Below are 16,750 nucleotides of genomic sequence, written 5' to 3' on the forward strand. Positions count from 1 at the left end.
GATGACATACTGATGCAATACGGATTCTATATGGATTCATCTGTATTTCAAACATACTTCATAAAGGGTTACGGTATTTCTTTCATAGAACGTGATGATATATTACTAGGATAGGAGAAAGAAGGGACCACTGGCTGTGTAGGGGATTGCAGCATGGCTACCTTCCCTGCACAGCCGGTGGCCTGGAGCGCCGCTGTACAGGAAAAAATTTGCGACCCCTCTATTCTCAAAATCGATGGCGGTCCCCAGTTCAGCATCCTCATCTCTTGTGCAGAGCGGAGAGAGGTTACAAAGAGCGTCTCCTGCACTTAGTGGATCTGTCCTGTATTACATAGACAAATTGACACAAAAAGTGATCCATAGTGTAGTAAAAAAGAGAAGGGCATGAAAATCCACTGGGCGGACCGATCACCAGACATAGTTGTGCAAACTCTGGGATACGTGTGTAGGAATATTGTCGGCCCTCCGATCTAGGGTTGTCAGGATACCAGAATTTGGACTTCGATACGTCATGTAGTATTGCGATACTCTATAACAAAAATATATTTTGCCAACAATAATTATAATAAAAAAAAGTTCTTCCATTTTCTGATGTGAGGCACGCGATGTGATGAATTTTGAACCTCCACGTGCCTCACGTTAATAGTAATTAACCCCATCATCTTCCTCAGTCATAATGGACAACATTGGGTTAATGTGTGAGGTACATGATGGGGCTAATTACTAATAATGTGAGGCACAAGGAGGTTAAAAATTCATAACACCTCGTGCCTCACATTAATAAGTGAAAGAAAGCAGTTTTTTATTTTATAACCGTGTAAAACTCATAAATTACGCTATAAATTTATTACGGTCGCGACGATACCGAATATGTGTATATCTTATGTATTGAGACTTATTTTAATGTTTATTGTAAAATGTTTATTTTTTAGTTAACATTACTTTATTTTTAATTTTTTTTTATTTTTAAACTTTAATATACTGGCATATATCTATATGCCAGTACATTAGCATGTGTACTGATAGTACACAGGCAGCTGTTAGGACATACCTAAGTATGCCCTCACAGGAAATATGGTAAGACAGCCCTGGGGTCCTCCAATGGACACTGGGCTGTGTGCCCATATATGGTATGTCCCTCGATCCAAAGGGCATGCCACCTTCTCATTTAGCCCTTGAATGCTGCTTTGATCACAGCATTCAAGGGTATAGCGGCAGAGATGAGGTTTCTCTGATCTCTGCCGTTAGAGCGGGGCTGACAATAAGTGCATGCGTGATCAGCATGAGGTTATGCGGCCCCCGCTGCACTAATGAGCGCCGGCACTGAAGACAGAACATGGTGTCACGGTGCGGGGTGTGGACCCACTGGGCCGTACCGCATATCGGAAAGGCAGCTGGCCAGCCAGGTACAATACAGTGTCTATAGTCCAGAAAGGGTACCTGTGGCAATATAGACAGTAGCAATGATTCAGGCTTAAGATGAGGCTCCGGCAGCAGGCATACACCCAGTGGGTGTGACACAGTAGATGCAGACAAAGCTCGACTTCAACTCTAGATGGCACAGAGGCACGGTAGTACAGGATACAGGGTACAGGCAGCAGGAACGAGTAACACTGGGAACTGGAAAATACTAGGAGACCATTTACAAGAAAAACTAAGTTAACACAACAACTCTCAGACAATGATCAAGAGGGCAGAGCCCTTTTTATAGTCCAGCAGCATTCTGGGTTGATTGCAGATTCACTGCAACTAAAGGCGTACTGGCCCTTTAAGGCCATGCGGGAGCGAGCGCCCTGCGAGAGACAGTCACTGAACCAGGAAGTGAGTGCTGGCGTCTCTCAGGAGGGAGATGCCGCCGAGAACTCACATGTCCATGGCCGCGGCCATCAGAGGGTAAGTCAGAATGACGGTCCGCGGCCATAGACGTTACACATGGGGGTGTTTTGTAGTGCGCCCGCCATGTTCTGTCTTCAGTTCCGGCAATCATTAGTGCAGTGCCGGTCGCATCAGATCATGCTGACCGCGTGCACACTTCCCAGGAGCAGGGCAATGGCTGTATCAAACAGCCGCAGCCCCACAACATTCATGTATTACTATACTTAGCTGTGCGGTAGCACAGCTTAGTATCGAAATACATGAAATAACGGTATTGAACAGTTTGAGGGTACACGGTATCGAAACAGTATCGAAGTTTCGATGCATCGTGCAACCCTACTCGGATCAGTGTGGATGCTGCTCCGCCTGCAGACCTCAAGTCCGAGATCTTTAAGGCTATAACACCAAGCAAATGTTCACAAACTGACAGGTGAACATTTGCATGTACCTGAGGTAGAGGTCGGATCGACCTTGGAACGCGTTGTACGTTTATTAAATGACCTTTTAGTATTCACTCAAGTCTTTCTTATTCTGGTGGCACCCGGTGGATCCTGCATTTTTCTTTTCCTTGATGCATTACACAGACAACACATTCATATGAAGAGCGCTGTGTAATGCTTTGTTTCCCCTTTGGTGGCGCTGCAGGGAAATTGAACATGTAGTCTATGGGGACTCTTCGATACGGCAGGGGAGATGACTATAGTCATTTTTTTTTTTTGTAATCCCCTCTGCTGTCCTCTTGTTCTCCGCTGCGGCATTTCTGGCTGAAAATCTGCACCGAATCAAACACAATTTGCTGCAGACTTTCGTCCGAAATTCCCTGCTGAATTTGGGTTGGATTTGTTTCAGTTTTCTGCAGCAAATCTGACTTGTGTGCACATACCCTAACTACTGGGTTTCACCACAGATTACAGCTGATTGCTGGGGGTCCTAGCAGGAGGACAATTTCCGGGGGATAGGTCATCAGTTGTCCGGTAGTGGACAACCCCTTTGCTCATAGTTGAATGTTTATATTGACATGCATGTAAGAGCAGAACGGAGTCCTGGGAATGTACAGCACACGAGCCGCCGCCGCCGCAGCAAAACCTGTAAATATGGATTTTATAGTTATACAGTGAAGGAAATAAGTATTTGATCCCTTGCTGATTTTGTAAGTTTGCCCACTGTCAAAGACATGAACAGTCTAGAATTTTTAGGCTAGGTTAATTTTACCAGTGAGAGATAGATTATATTTTTAAAAAAAACAGAAGATCACATAGTCAAAATTATATATATTTATTTGCATTGTGCACAGAGAAATAAGTATTTGATCCCTTTGGCAAACAAGACTTAATACTTGGTGGCAAAACCCTTGTTGGCAAGCACAGCAGTCAGACGTTTTTTGTAGTTGATGATGAGGTTTGCACACATGTTAGATGGAATTTTGGCCCACTCCTCTTTGCAGATCATCTGTAAATCATTAAGATTTTGAGGCTGTCGCTTGGCAACTCGGATCTTCAGCTCCCTCCATAAGTTTTCGATGGGATTAAGGTCTGGAGACTGGCTAGGCCACTCCATGACCTTAATGTGCTTCTTTTTGAGCCACTCCTTTGTTGCCTTGGCTGTATGTTTCGGGTCATTGTCGTGCTGGAAGACCCAACCACGAGCCATTTTTAATGTCCTGGTGGAGGGAAGGAGGTTGTCACTCAGGATTTGACGGTACATGGCTCCATCCATTCTCCCATTGATGCAGTGAAGTAGTCCTGTGCCCTTAGCAGAGAAACACCCCCAAAACATAATGTTTCCAACTCCATGCTTGACAGTAGGGACGGTGTTCTTTGGGTCATAGGCAGCATTTCTCTTCCTCCAAACACGGCGAGTTGAGTTAATGCCAAAGTGCTCAATTTTAGTCTCATCTGACCACAGCACCTTCTCCCAATCACTCTCAGAATCATCCAGATGTTCATTTGCAAACTTCAGACGGGCCTGTACATGTGCCTTCTTGAGCAGGGGGACCTTGCGGGCACTGCAGGATTTTAATCCATTACGGCGTAATGTGTTACCAATGGTTTTCTTGGTGACTGTGGTCCCAGCTGCCTTGAGATCATTAACAAGTTCACCCTGTGTAGTTTTCGGCTGAGCTCTCACCTTCCTCAGGTTCAAGGATACCCCACGAGTTGAGATTTTGCATAGAGCCCCAGATCGATGTCGATTGACAGTCATTTTGTATGTCTTCCATTTTCAGCAACCAACAGTTGTCTCCTTCTGACCCAGCGTCTTACTTATGGTTTTGTAGGCCATACCAGCCTTGTGCAGGTCTATGATCTTGTCCCTGACATCCTTAGAAAGCTCTTTGGTCTTGCCCATGTTGTAGAGGTTAGAGTCAGACTGATTAATTGAGTCTGTGGACAGGAGTCTTTTATACAGGTGACCATGTAAGAGCTGTCTTTAATGCAGGCACCAAGTTGATTTGGAGCGTGTAACTGGTCTGGAGGAGGCTGAACTCTTAATGGTTGGTAGGGGATCAAATACTTATTTCTCTGTGCACAATGCAAATAAATATATATCATTTTGACTATGTGATTTTCTGGTCTTTTTTTTATATAATCTATCTCTCACTGGTAAAATTAACCTAGCCTAAAAATTCAAGACTGTTCATGACTTTGACAGTGGGCAAACTTACAAAATCAGCAAGGGATCAAATACTTATTTCTTTCACTGTATCTGTGTCTAGGAAAGCTGGGTGACAACCAATTGGGTGTCCCTTCAGCTTCCTTAGACTTTGTTACTCAGCTTCGCCATAATCTTGTATGGCTTTTCTGTTGAGTTTGACAATGCAGTGTTTCCATCACCAGTATTGCAGAATAACTAGGCAGGTTTGTCTGTCAGGAGTCTGGGTAAGCTGGGTGACACCTATAGGAGCTGCAATGGTGGATATGTTGGTTTGTCGCCTAACTTGGAGAGGCAACACAAGCAAAGGATACATTACTAGGTAACTTGTTGTTCAGGAGCTTGGGAAAGCTGACAACCAATGAGATTCCATCTCTTATTTTTCAGAGACGCTTTGGAAAATAAAAGCTATAACCTGATTGGTTGATATGGGCAATTACTCCACTTTCTCTGCACCAATTTTGATACATCTCCGCCTAAATGTATTTGATACCGCTGTAATTGTAACGACCCATAAATTAAAGTTAACATTCTATTTTTACCGCACAGTAAACAGTGGGGAAAAAAAGCAAAAAACAATGGCTGACCTAGTGTCGTGGTCACATGACATCGGTCACACTGTATTTCTTTGGATCTGCAATGTGTCTCTAATGTGCCCTGTGCTGGTATAATGTGTGGTATAAGTTTGCGGCTGAATTATTAAACCATTTTGCCATTTTTTCGATGCAGGTGTCGGTCCAGGAAACAAAGAAGACACCCTTCTTGCCGCCATCGCCAGCGCTCTGCACACCAGCTCTGCACCAATCACTGGACAGCTCTCTGCAGCCGTAGAAAAAAACCCGTCCGTCTGGTTAAACACATTGCAACCGCTCTGTAAAGCTTTCATTGTCACGGATGAGGATATCAGGTGAGAGCAGATGTCAATACACTGTAACACCAGGCTCCAACTTTGGCGTCTCCGTAAATGGTATATTGCATTAATACCTGTTATATGCTTTTTGGGGCACCCGTTATTTGATAGGGGATATGGGCGATGGGCGTATCAGGCAGAGCACAGGAGGAGGAGGGTACCCTGTCTATAGGGCTGCGGTGGATGAAGTCCTGAGCTCACAGAGGGGGGGGGGGGGTACCGCTTTTCCACTATTGTTCCATAGTTACATAATTGATAAGGTTGAAAAAACACACAGCTCCTTCAAGTCCAAACTATAATCCTACCGTGTTAATCCAGAGGAAGGCAAAACCACCATGAGGTTGATGCCAATTGCTGCATTAGGGGGAAAATTCCTCCCTGACTCCAAATATGACAATCAGAATAAATCCCTGGATGAACGTCCCATCGCCAGAATCCAGTACTCATAACCTGTAATATTAGATTTATCAAGGCATCAAGGTCCTTCTTGAATTTGTTTAACCCCTTAAGAACATAGCCTGTTTTGGCCTTAAGGACACAGCCAATTTTTTCAAATCTGACATGTGTCAATTTATGTGGTAACAACCCTGGAATGCTATTATGTATCCAAGCGATTCTGAGATAGTTTTCTCGTGACATATTGGACTTTATGTTAGTGGTAAAATTTGGTCGATATATTCAGTGTTTATTTGTGAAAAAACCCAAAATTCAGAGAAAATGTACAAAAATTTGCATTTTTATAAATTTAAATGTATTTGCTTGTAAGACAGATAGTAATACCACACAAAATAGTTACTAGTTAACATCTCCCGTATGTCTAATTTATGTTTGCATCGTTTTTTTAAAAGTCCATTTATTTTTCTAGGACGTTACAAGGCTTAGAACTTTAGCAGCAATTTCTCACATTTTCAAGAAAATTTCAAAAGGCTATTTTTACAGGGACCAGTTCAGGTCTGAAGTGACTTTGAGGGACTTATATATTAGAAAGTTCCCATAAATCACCCCATTTTAAAAACTAGACCCCTCAAAGCATTCAAAGCAGCATTCAGAAAGTTTCTTAACCCTTTAGGCGTTTCACAGGAATTAAAACAAAGTAGAGGGGAAATTTTCAATTTTCATTTTTTTTTTGTCAAAATTAATTTGCAGAAAGTTTTACCAGAGAAATGCAACTCAATATTAATTGCCCAGATTCTGCAGTTTTTAGAAATATCCCACATGTGGCTCTAGTGCGGTAATGGACTGAAACACAGGCCTCCGAAGCAAAGGAGCTCCTAGTGGATTTTGGGGCCGCCTTTTTTTAGAATATATTTTAGGCACCATGTCAGGTTTAAAGAGGTCTTGTGGTGCCAAAACAGTGGAAATCCCCCAAAAGTGACCCCATTTTGGAAACTACACAGACCAAGAAATGTATCTAGGGGTATAGTTAGCATTTTGACCCCACAGTTTCTTTACTAAACTTATTGGAAAGAGTCTGTAAAAATGAAAATCTCCTTTTTTTAAAAAAAACATAGAAATGTTTAATTTTTACAAGGAATAAATGAGAAAAAGCCCACAAACATTTGTAAAGCATCTTCTCCGAATTACGGCAATGCCCCATATGTGGTAATAAACTGCTGTTTAGACCCACAGCAGGGCTCACAAGGGAAGGAGCACCATTTCGATTTTGGAGAGCAGATTTTGCTGGAATAGTTTTCATTGTCATGTCGTGTTTGCAATGCCCTGGAGGGACCTAAACAGTGGAAACCCCCCAAAAGTGACCCATTTTGGAAACTACACCCCTCAAGGAATATTTCTAGGCATATAGTTAGCATTTTGACCCTACATGTTTTTTGCAGAATTTATGGGAATTATGCTGTGAAATTGAAAATCTAAATTTTTTATAATAAAATGTAGATTTAGCTCATATTTTTTCATTTTTACAATAGATAAAGGAAAAAAAAGCACCCCAACATTTGTAAAGCAAACGCTTCTGAGCACAGCAATACCCCATACAGTGAAGAAAATAAGTATTTGATCCCTTGCTGATTTTGTAAGTTTGCCCACTGTCAAAGACATGAACAGTCTAGAATTTTTAGGCTAGGTTAATTTTACCAGTGAGAGATAGATTATATATATATAAAAAAAAAAAAAAGAAATCACATTGTCAAAATTATATATATTTATTTGCATTGTGCACAGAGAAATAAATATTTGATCCCTTTGGCAAACAAGGCTTAATACTTGGTGGCAAAACCCTGGTTGGCAAGCACAGCAGTCAGATGTTTTTTTGTAGTTGATGATGATGTTTGCACACATGTTAGATGGAATTTTGGCCCACTCCTCTTTGCAGATCATCTGTAAATCATTAAGATTTCGAGGCTGTCACTTGGCAACTCGGATCTTCATCTCCCTCCATAAATTTTCGATGGGATTAAGGTCTGGAGACTGGCTAGGCCACTCCATGACCTTAATGTGCTTCTTTTTGAGCCACTCCTTTGTTGCCTTGGCTGTATGTTTCGGGTCATTGTCGTGCTGGAAGAACCAGCCACGAGCCATTTTTAATGTCCTGGTGGAGGGAAGGAGGTTGTCACTCAGGATTTGACGGTACATGGCTCCATCCATTCTCCCATTGATGCGGTGAAGTAGTCCTGTGCCCTTAGCAGAGAAACACCCCCAAAACATAATGTTTCCACCTCCATGCTTGACAGTGGGGACGGTGTTCTTTGGGTCATAGGCAGCATTTCTCTTCCTCCAAACACGGCGAGTTGAGTTAATGCCAAAGAGCTCAATTTTAGTCTCATCTGACCACAGCACCTTCTCCCAATCACTCTCAGAATCATCCAGATGTTCATTTGCAAACTTCAGACGGGCCTGTACATGTGCCTTCTTGAGCAGGGGGACCTTGCGGGCACTGCGGGATTTTAATCCATTACGGGGTAATGTGTTACCAATGGTTTTCTTGGTGACTGTGGTCCCAGCTGCCTTGAGATCATTAACAAGTTCCCCCCGTGTAGTTTTCGGCTGAGCTCTCACCTTCCTCAGGATCAAGGATACCCCACAAGGTGAGATTTTGCATGGAGCCCCAGATAGATGTCGATTGACAGTCATTTTGTATGTCTTCCATTTTCTTACTATTGCACCAACAGTTGTCTCCTTCTCACCCAGCGTCTTACTTATGGTTTTGTAGCCCATTCCAGCCTTGTGCAGGTCTATGATCTTATCCCTGACATCCTTAGAAAGCTCTTTGGTCTTGCCCATGTTGTAGAGGTTAGAGTCAGACTGATTAATTGAGTCTGTGGACAGGAGTCTTTTATACAGGTGACCATGTAAGAGCTGTCTTTAATGCAGGCACCAAGTTGATTTGGAGCGTGTAACTGGTCTGGAGGAGGCTGAACTCTTAATGGTTGGTAGGGGATCAAATACTTATTTCTCTGTGCACAATGCAAATAAATATATATCATTTTGACTATGTGATTTTCTTTTTTTTTTTATATAATCTATCTCTCACTGGTAAAATTAACCTAGCCTAAAAATTCTAGACTGTTCATGACTTTGACAGTGGGCAAACTTACAAAATCAGCAAGGGATCAAATACTTATTTCCTTCACTGTATGTGGTGGTAAACTGCTGTTTGGACACACGGCAGGGCGGAGAAAGGACAGAGAGCCATTTGACTTTTGGAGTTTTACTGGAATGGTTTCCATGTCACATTTGCAAAGCCACTGAGGGGCCAAAATAGTGCAAATTATAATGCAACTTTTAGATCCCTTTTTTTATTCTGTTTTGGGAGGGGTAGTGACTAAAAAACAGCGATTCTGTAATTGTTTTTTATAAAAAATTTTTTACGGTGTTCACCGCGCAGGTAAAATAGCATGATATTTTTATATTTCGGGTCGTTATGGACGCGGTGATACCACATAGGTGTACTTTTTTTCATGTTTTCCGTTTTTTCCTATAATAAAAACTTATGGGAAAAAAGGCTGCTAAAGTGTTTTTTAATGTGAAACTTTTATTTTTTTTACTTTTTGACCACATTTTTATTAACTTGTTTTAACTTTATTTTTGTCACACTTAGAGGACAGGCATGAAGCCCTGATCGCTATTCTAATACTCTGCACTACCTACATAGTGTAGTGCATTAGAGCTGTCTGCTATTCACTGACTCCCGGCGAGGCCTAATAGGCTTCTGTACTAAGAAGCCATTGTTAGGCTACAGTTGCCATAGCAACCATCCTCACCCCCGTTGGTGCCAATGGTTGCCATTAGCAACCATAGGGTGCGATCTAACCACCTAGATGCAACGGCGCCTAGCTCCGGTCCTGGCCATTAGAGCAGGATCTCAGCTGTGACAAGCAGCTGACACCCGCGCCCGTGGCAACCATCATGGTTGCCGACAGGCTAGAAGCCACTTAGATGCAGCGATCGAATTGATCTATGCGAATAAGGAGTTAATCGGCCGGATTGGAGCCTAGCTCCGGTTCTGGCCGTTACAGCGGGGAGCCTGTGCGATCACATACACATTCTCATGGAGCTGTAATTGGTCTTTCTGCTGTGACTGACCAATCACAGCAATCGCCGGCCAGGGAACGGTGAGATTGGTCCCCTGCCATTTTACTGTGCCGATCAACTGTCATAAACAGTTGACGGCACAGTTCTGTCACCCTGTCCTTTGACAGGGTGACATTTTTTAGCCAGGACGCATCGGGACGTACCGGTGCGTCCTGGTGCGGTAAGGGGTTAAATAATTAACCATCACAACATCCTATGGCAGAGCGTTCCATAGTATCACTGCTCTCACAGTAAAGAATCCCCATCTGTGATGGTAGGGGAACCTTTTCTCCTCTAGACATAGAGGATGCCCCCTTGTCCTTGTTACAGGCAGGGGTGTAAAAAGATCATTAGAAAGTTCTCTGTACTGTTCAATTATATATTTGTACATTGTAATTAGATCCACCTAAGCCGTCTTTTCTCTAAACTGAATAGCCCCAAGTTTGATAACCTTTCTTGGTACTGCAATCCGCCCATTCCCTTATTTTCCTTGGTCGCTCTTCTTTGCACTCGTTCTAGTTCAGCCATGTCCTTTTTATACACAGGTGCCCAAAATTGTACACAATATTCCATATGTGGTCTGACTAGTCATTTGTTTAGAGGCAAAACTAGGTTCTTGTCATGAGCATCTATTCCTCTTTTGATGCATCCCATAATTTTATTTGCCTTGGCAGCAGCTGCCTGGCGCTGGTTGCTAAAGTTAAATGTACTGTTTACCAATATGTCCAAGTCTTATTCAGTAGTAGTTTTACCCAGTGTTTTACCGTTTAATGCATAATTGTAAAATTTGTTTCCTCGTTCCAAATGCATACCCTTACATAATGTTGTATGTGTGTATAGCTGGGTGCACTGTGTGCGCAGTAGGTGTGTATTGTTTATATTGAAGGTGTGAGTGTAGACAAAAGACGTGCAGCTGACACGGTGTAGGAAGCCGCAGCACAAGAAGAGTCATTCATCTCCTTTCCCACATCCTGTTAGGTGAGAATAGGGAAATGTCCCCATTAATTATTACGTGTTAGGCGGGATTCACACGACCGGGTCGTTCCCGAGCCCGAGTGTCGGCCGGTAAAATCTGCCATTTTGCCCGGCCGGTTTGCATTAAGTTTTGCATCCGTGCCGGGCCGGGCAGATCCGGACAGTGACATCAGCGGCAACTCCTGAAGGGGAATCCCCATGTGTTCGGGGATTCCGCTTCAGGAGTTTCCCCTGATGTCACTGCCCAGATATGGACAGAGACATCAAGCGCTCTGTCCAGCAGCGGAATCCCCGAACACACGGGGATTCCGCTCCTTCAAGGAGCTAAAGTGGGGCTAGCACATAGCAGAGCGAGGAGATGCCTCCCTGCTCTGCTATAGTGGCGTCGCTACAGTAGTAGCAGCAACAGCAGCTGCTGCTGCTGCTAGCGGCGCCATCGAAGGTGTCGCCGAGCCAGGGTGCTTTTAACAAGCAGGGGAAGGGAGCCAGCGCAGCGCTCCCTCCACCTGCTGTACACCCCGGCCCTGCCACACTGTGTACAGCGATGCCATTCGTCAGAATGGCATCAACTCCTCCTCCTCACATTCACTCTGCGCTTTGAGGAGGAGGAGATAGAGCGCAAGCGCCGGAAAACCCGGCCATCACTCGGGACACATCCCGGTGATGGCCGTGTATTACCCGGCCCCATAGACTTCTATGGGAGCCGGGCGGCCGGGTACCCGGGCGAAGATAGAGCATGTCCTATTTTTTGACGGCCGGTTTTACCGGCCGTCAAAAAATCGGTCGTGTGAATAGCCCCATTAGGGGTCTATTATTCCTAATGCAGCCGGGTGCCGGCCGATTTATGAACGGCCGGCACCCGGCCGGGAAACCCTGCCGTGTGAATGAGGCCTAACAGCTTAGATACTCAGAGAGCATTCTTCTCTGTAGTATGATGTATTTTGTGTACAATGAGGTTCTCTGCAGTACAGCCACAAGGTGGCGGCCTGGAGTCATTCTCTGTGTGCTGATTTGGAAGCTTGTATTAAACAGAATGCAAGATCTGAATGTAAGGCTATGTTCACACGTTTAGCAAAAAACTTCTGAAAATACGGATCTGTTTTCAAAGGAAGATAGCTCCTGATTTTCAGACGTTTTTTTAGCAACTTGCGTTTTTCACTGCTTTTTTTACAGCCGTTTTTGGAGCTGTTTTTCTATAGAGTCAATGAAAAACGGCTCCAAAAACTGAAGAAGTGACATGCCATTTTCTTTCTGCGGCCGTTTTTCAAAACTGCATGTTGGAACAGAACGCCGTTTTTTCCATTAAAATCAGTGGGCAGATGTTTGGAGGTGTTCTGCCTAAGATTTTTCGGCCGTTTGCGGCCCGAAAAACGGCAGAAATTAGCCCGTGTGAACATACCCTTGGGGTCAGTTAACATAGTTTTTTGCCGCTGATTTTGATTCGGAAACTGCGTCGGAATGGGTGCCTAAAATGGCCAAAATCACCCCCCATTGATTTCATATCTCTCTCTCTCTCTCTCTCTCTCTCTCTATCTCTCTCTCTCTCTCTCTCTCTCTCCTCTCTCTCTCTCTCTCTCTCTCTCATTTATCTATCTGTCTATCTAGATCCAAAAAAGCAGGCAGCATTTGCTTGTATCGCTGGAGTGCTGCGTGATTCTTTGGATCTACTTGTTTTGTGTCTTATGGTCGTGACCCAGATGGGCTTGCACCCACACACTACTGAGGCTGTGCGGCTGACATCTTTTTGGATCATATCTATCTATCAATCTCATGACACAATGGACACAACTGATGTAACTGCACTTTAAAGAGACTCTGTCACCAGATTATCAAATCCCTATCTCCTATTGAATGTGATGGGCGCTGCAATGTAGAGAACAGCAACGTTTTTTTTTTTCCCAAGTTATGAGCAATTTTATATTTATGCAAATGAGCTTTTCAATGGACAACTGGGTGTGTTTTCTCGTTTTACCAACTGGGCGTGCATTGTGTTTTTACCAACTGGGCGTTGTGAATAGAAGTGTATGACGCTGACCAATCGGCATCATACACTACTCATCGTTCCCACTCAGCTTCTTTCACAGCAGACACAGCGTGACGACACCCACAGGTCCTTCAGCCTTGTCGTCGGACAAAGAAGATACATCGGCTCCAGGCGTCAAAAAGGTTAATATGCTCGTCTCTAGGGAGTTTGCTATGCTTACCTGCACTATACTCTCTGACGCCTGGTGCTGATGTGTCTTCTCTCTTCCGACGCCAAGGTTGAAGGACCAGTTTCTAAAACAAGTAAGCACGCCCAGTTGGTAAAAACACAATACACGCCCAGTTGGAAATATGAGAAAACACGTCCAGTTGTCCATTGAAAATCTCATGTACATAAATATAAAATAGCTCATAACTTGGGCAAAAATGATCGTTTTTTAAAAAAAAACAACGTTACTGTTATCTACATTGCAGCGCCGATCACATGCAATAGGAGATAGGGATTTCAGAATCTGGTGACAGAGCCTCTTTAAGCTCTGGTCTGGAGGGAATAGATACTGGGGGTCGAGGAACAAGTGAAGGTGGCCTCATATCAAAGTTTTCAACTTCATGTCAATCACTAGGATTTCCTAAGAGATCAGTCAGCCCTGGGTCCTAAAGAGACCTGCATCGTCCACGAGATCATATTTATCGTTAGAATAACCTGTGCAATAAGTATAGATTAATAAAACAATATCTGTGTGGCACACTACCGCTTCGTGTACGGGTATGATGTTTGGCTTACTGCACAAAAAGTTGTAAAAAATTTCCAATATCGTCAGTATATAAATTTATACCTTCAAATGCTAAAGATAAAAACGAGCTGCTGTGTTAATTTTACAGCCCAAGTCTGATGGAGTTCCCTCACCGCTAACACAGCAGTAAGCCCCGGCGCAGTATAATATCCATGGAAGCCGATGTCTCTTATGCCGGTGCAGACTCTTCCGCTCAGTGATACATCTTCGTGTAGGCATCTCAGGGGCTTTATCCTGTTGTTCCGTCAATTGTTCTGATAGAAGAAAGTTGTCAGATTTATACATCTCGAATACTAAGAATACGGCTACATTACAGAGACACACCGCTGGAATCGGATAAGCTGAGACGGCAATAAAAAGGTCGTAAAAATGCTTTTGGGTCGAGGGAGAAAATCTCCCCTGTGTCATCTAAATAAAGAGATATTATTGCGTTAAAATAAATATAGATTTCCAATGTCAGGACATAAACCTCCACGCAAGACGGAATACTGGATTTATGAAGGCCAAGCCTCTGCTCATTGTAACTAATGTTATTGATATACACAAGCATTCTTTAGGCGCCGCTGATCACCCCTGGAGCATTAGTCTGCCCCTCTGCAATGTGCATTAGCTGGTATTGGATTGCTTGATAGGGTTAATACAATGTCCAGTGCATCAGTGATAGGATAACATTTGCAATATGCTACACTCGCATATCTGGTACAGAATTTAGTTCTCTGCAAATACCTAATGCTGTATACCCTAGTGCTGTGGTTTGCAACCTGCGGATCTCCAGCCATGGTGAAACTAAATCTCTCAGCATTATGGCTGTTAATCTATACTGGAATTTGTTGTTTTACCACAGGCGGGACTGGATTCCCTAGAGGCACATTAGGCCTGTGCCAATAGGTGGCCCTGTGGGAAGGGAAAATGTATTACTAACTAAATAATATGCTGTAAGCTCCCCCTAGTGGAGACTGCAGGTAGTCAATATTTATGTCTATACAGGGCATTTGGAGCTCGGTATCAGAATTGTTTAGGTCCAAAATTCTGTGATAATTAGTTTCTTTCTATATCTTAATGGCTCGGTCCTTAAAGGGGTACTCCGCTTTGGACAATCCCCACTTTTTAGAAGGGTCTCTTGACAGTAAGCAGATCACAAAGGCTCCTCCTGCTGGAATCCCCAGCGATCAGCTGTAATCTGTGGAAAAACCAGGCAGTAAGCACCACAGGCGAAGTTAAGCATTACATAGTATCCATTGATATCAATGAATTGTCTGTATAATGCAGGACAGGTCCTACAGAGAGAGAGAGAGAGAGAGAGAGAGAGAGAGAGAGAGAGAGAGAGAGAGACACTCTTTGTAACCGTTCTCCACTCTGGCCAAGGGATGAGGATCCTGAACAGAGGACCCTCCCTCTATTAACTCAGAATTCACTAATAGGGTGTATGACGATTTGTGGACAACCACTTTAAGGAGTTAAGAAGAGTTGCTTATAGTGTGATTGTTCCTAATGCTGGCTGTATAGCGCCCGCACTGTGTTATTCTGTTGTAGTTGCAGCATTGATCGTCTCCTTGCTGCCTCCGGGACTGTGTAGATAAGCAGTTTGTGTGGAAGCCTCTGCTCATTAGTATTTAATGCAGGCAGGTCGTGTAATCAATAAATTAATGGAGCTTGCCCAGCACTACAAATCTCACTTGAAGGTGCCGTTTTGTTCCTCTTCTGTTCTGCCAAGTCCTCCGGAGTAGTCCCTGGGGTTGGAGCTCAGGAGTTCAGACTCTGAGTGACTGATCTGCGCTTCTTAGTAGTCTGTACACCCCATGTACTGTCTGCTCGCCCCGTGGTGGATGCAGTTATCCTCAAGTTCCGCTTACTCGGGCTACACTAATGGTTTATCTGCACAGAACCGAGGATGATGATCATTATTAATGCAGCGTCTGATGCCTGCAGTGCAGCAAAAGTGCTAACTTGTAATATACTATAGTTGTCTTAAAGAGCTAGTTCCCCTTTAAAAAAATGTCACATAGCGATGATGTACGTATAATGTAGGAGTAATATTGTCAGTACTTAGCTGTGCGGTTGAGCAGCGAGGAGGAATGAGAGTTTGGGACCCCTGTTCTCACGATCCGCGGAGGTCCCAGCGATCGGACAGGATAGGTGATAATTGTCTATTCTGGAAATACCCCTTTTACTCCTCCACTACCCTAGAACACCAGGAAAGCACGCATTAGTCCTCTATTACTCTAGACCATCAGGGAACTCTAAAATGAGTCTGAAATCTTTTTATCTCCCTTATTTCTTGTTGTCTAAACTTGTGTGAGGGACAGACTGGTTACTAGGGATGCATTGCCTAACAACGTCCGCCTTCAGGATCATCTGAAGAGGAGGCTAGATCAGATTAGTGTACAGTGCCTGGTATACAAAAACTTACCAGAATACTTATCACCAAAGAAAGTTCTGTGTAGACCGAGAGTCAGCAGGGAATGCTGGGTGATTTCAGCTCTGATGCCTGAGCAATTGTGAATTCGGCTCTGAACTGTAATACAGGGTGTATCTTAAGCTTGTAGCTAGACTTTTATTCACTCAGGGCAAAGGTTCAGTTCACTACCCTGGCCTTAACAGAGTGGTTTGTCGGTGCCTCCCTGGTTTCCAATATCAACCAAAAGAATTGTGAATGCAGCTCTGGAGTATATGCAAGTGTAATTCGGGATCAGATATTATAAGTAATGTAATATATGTACACAGTGACTATAAAAAGGTGGACACTCGTTTTAAGACCATATAGAAAGAACCTGTTGAATAACAAAATTGGTCTAGGTGCAGCACAATTACGGAGCGCTTCCCTATGTAACTTCTGTCTTATTGTATATTTCAGAAAACAAGAGGAGAGAGTACAAGTGGTTCGAAAGAAACTAGAAGAGGCATTAATGGCTGACATGTTGACACAAGACGACGAAACTACAAGTGACACAGAGGTTGATATGGAAATATAATTTTCTGTCTTTGGTAAGAGAGCAATAAAATGTGTATTTGTGGTTGTATACAGTTAGGTCCAGAA

General features: G+C 43.5%; 1 protein-coding gene across 3 annotated transcripts in view; it reads left to right on the forward strand.

Moving 5' to 3' along the window:
• The window catches only part of MBD2 (methyl-CpG binding domain protein 2), a 75,136-nt gene that overhangs the window by 52,602 nt on the left and 5,784 nt on the right, over positions 1-16,750 (forward strand). For 2 of the 3 annotated variants that reach the window (XM_075841424.1, XM_075841417.1), the window contains exons 5-6: positions 5,254-5,431; positions 16,568-16,698. In XM_075841424.1, the coding sequence (XP_075697539.1) occupies positions 5,254-5,431; positions 16,568-16,685 (296 nt within the window). In that variant the 3' untranslated portion in view covers positions 16,686-16,698. Of the gene's footprint in view, positions 1-5,253; positions 5,432-13,801; positions 14,074-16,567; positions 16,699-16,750 lie in introns of those variants that run through there. The other variant, XR_012851045.1, reaches the window with a different exon arrangement.

Source organism: Rhinoderma darwinii, chromosome 1, assembly GCF_050947455.1.
Source record: "Rhinoderma darwinii isolate aRhiDar2 chromosome 1, aRhiDar2.hap1, whole genome shotgun sequence".
Classification (NCBI taxonomy): Eukaryota; Metazoa; Chordata; class Amphibia; order Anura; family Rhinodermatidae; genus Rhinoderma; species Rhinoderma darwinii.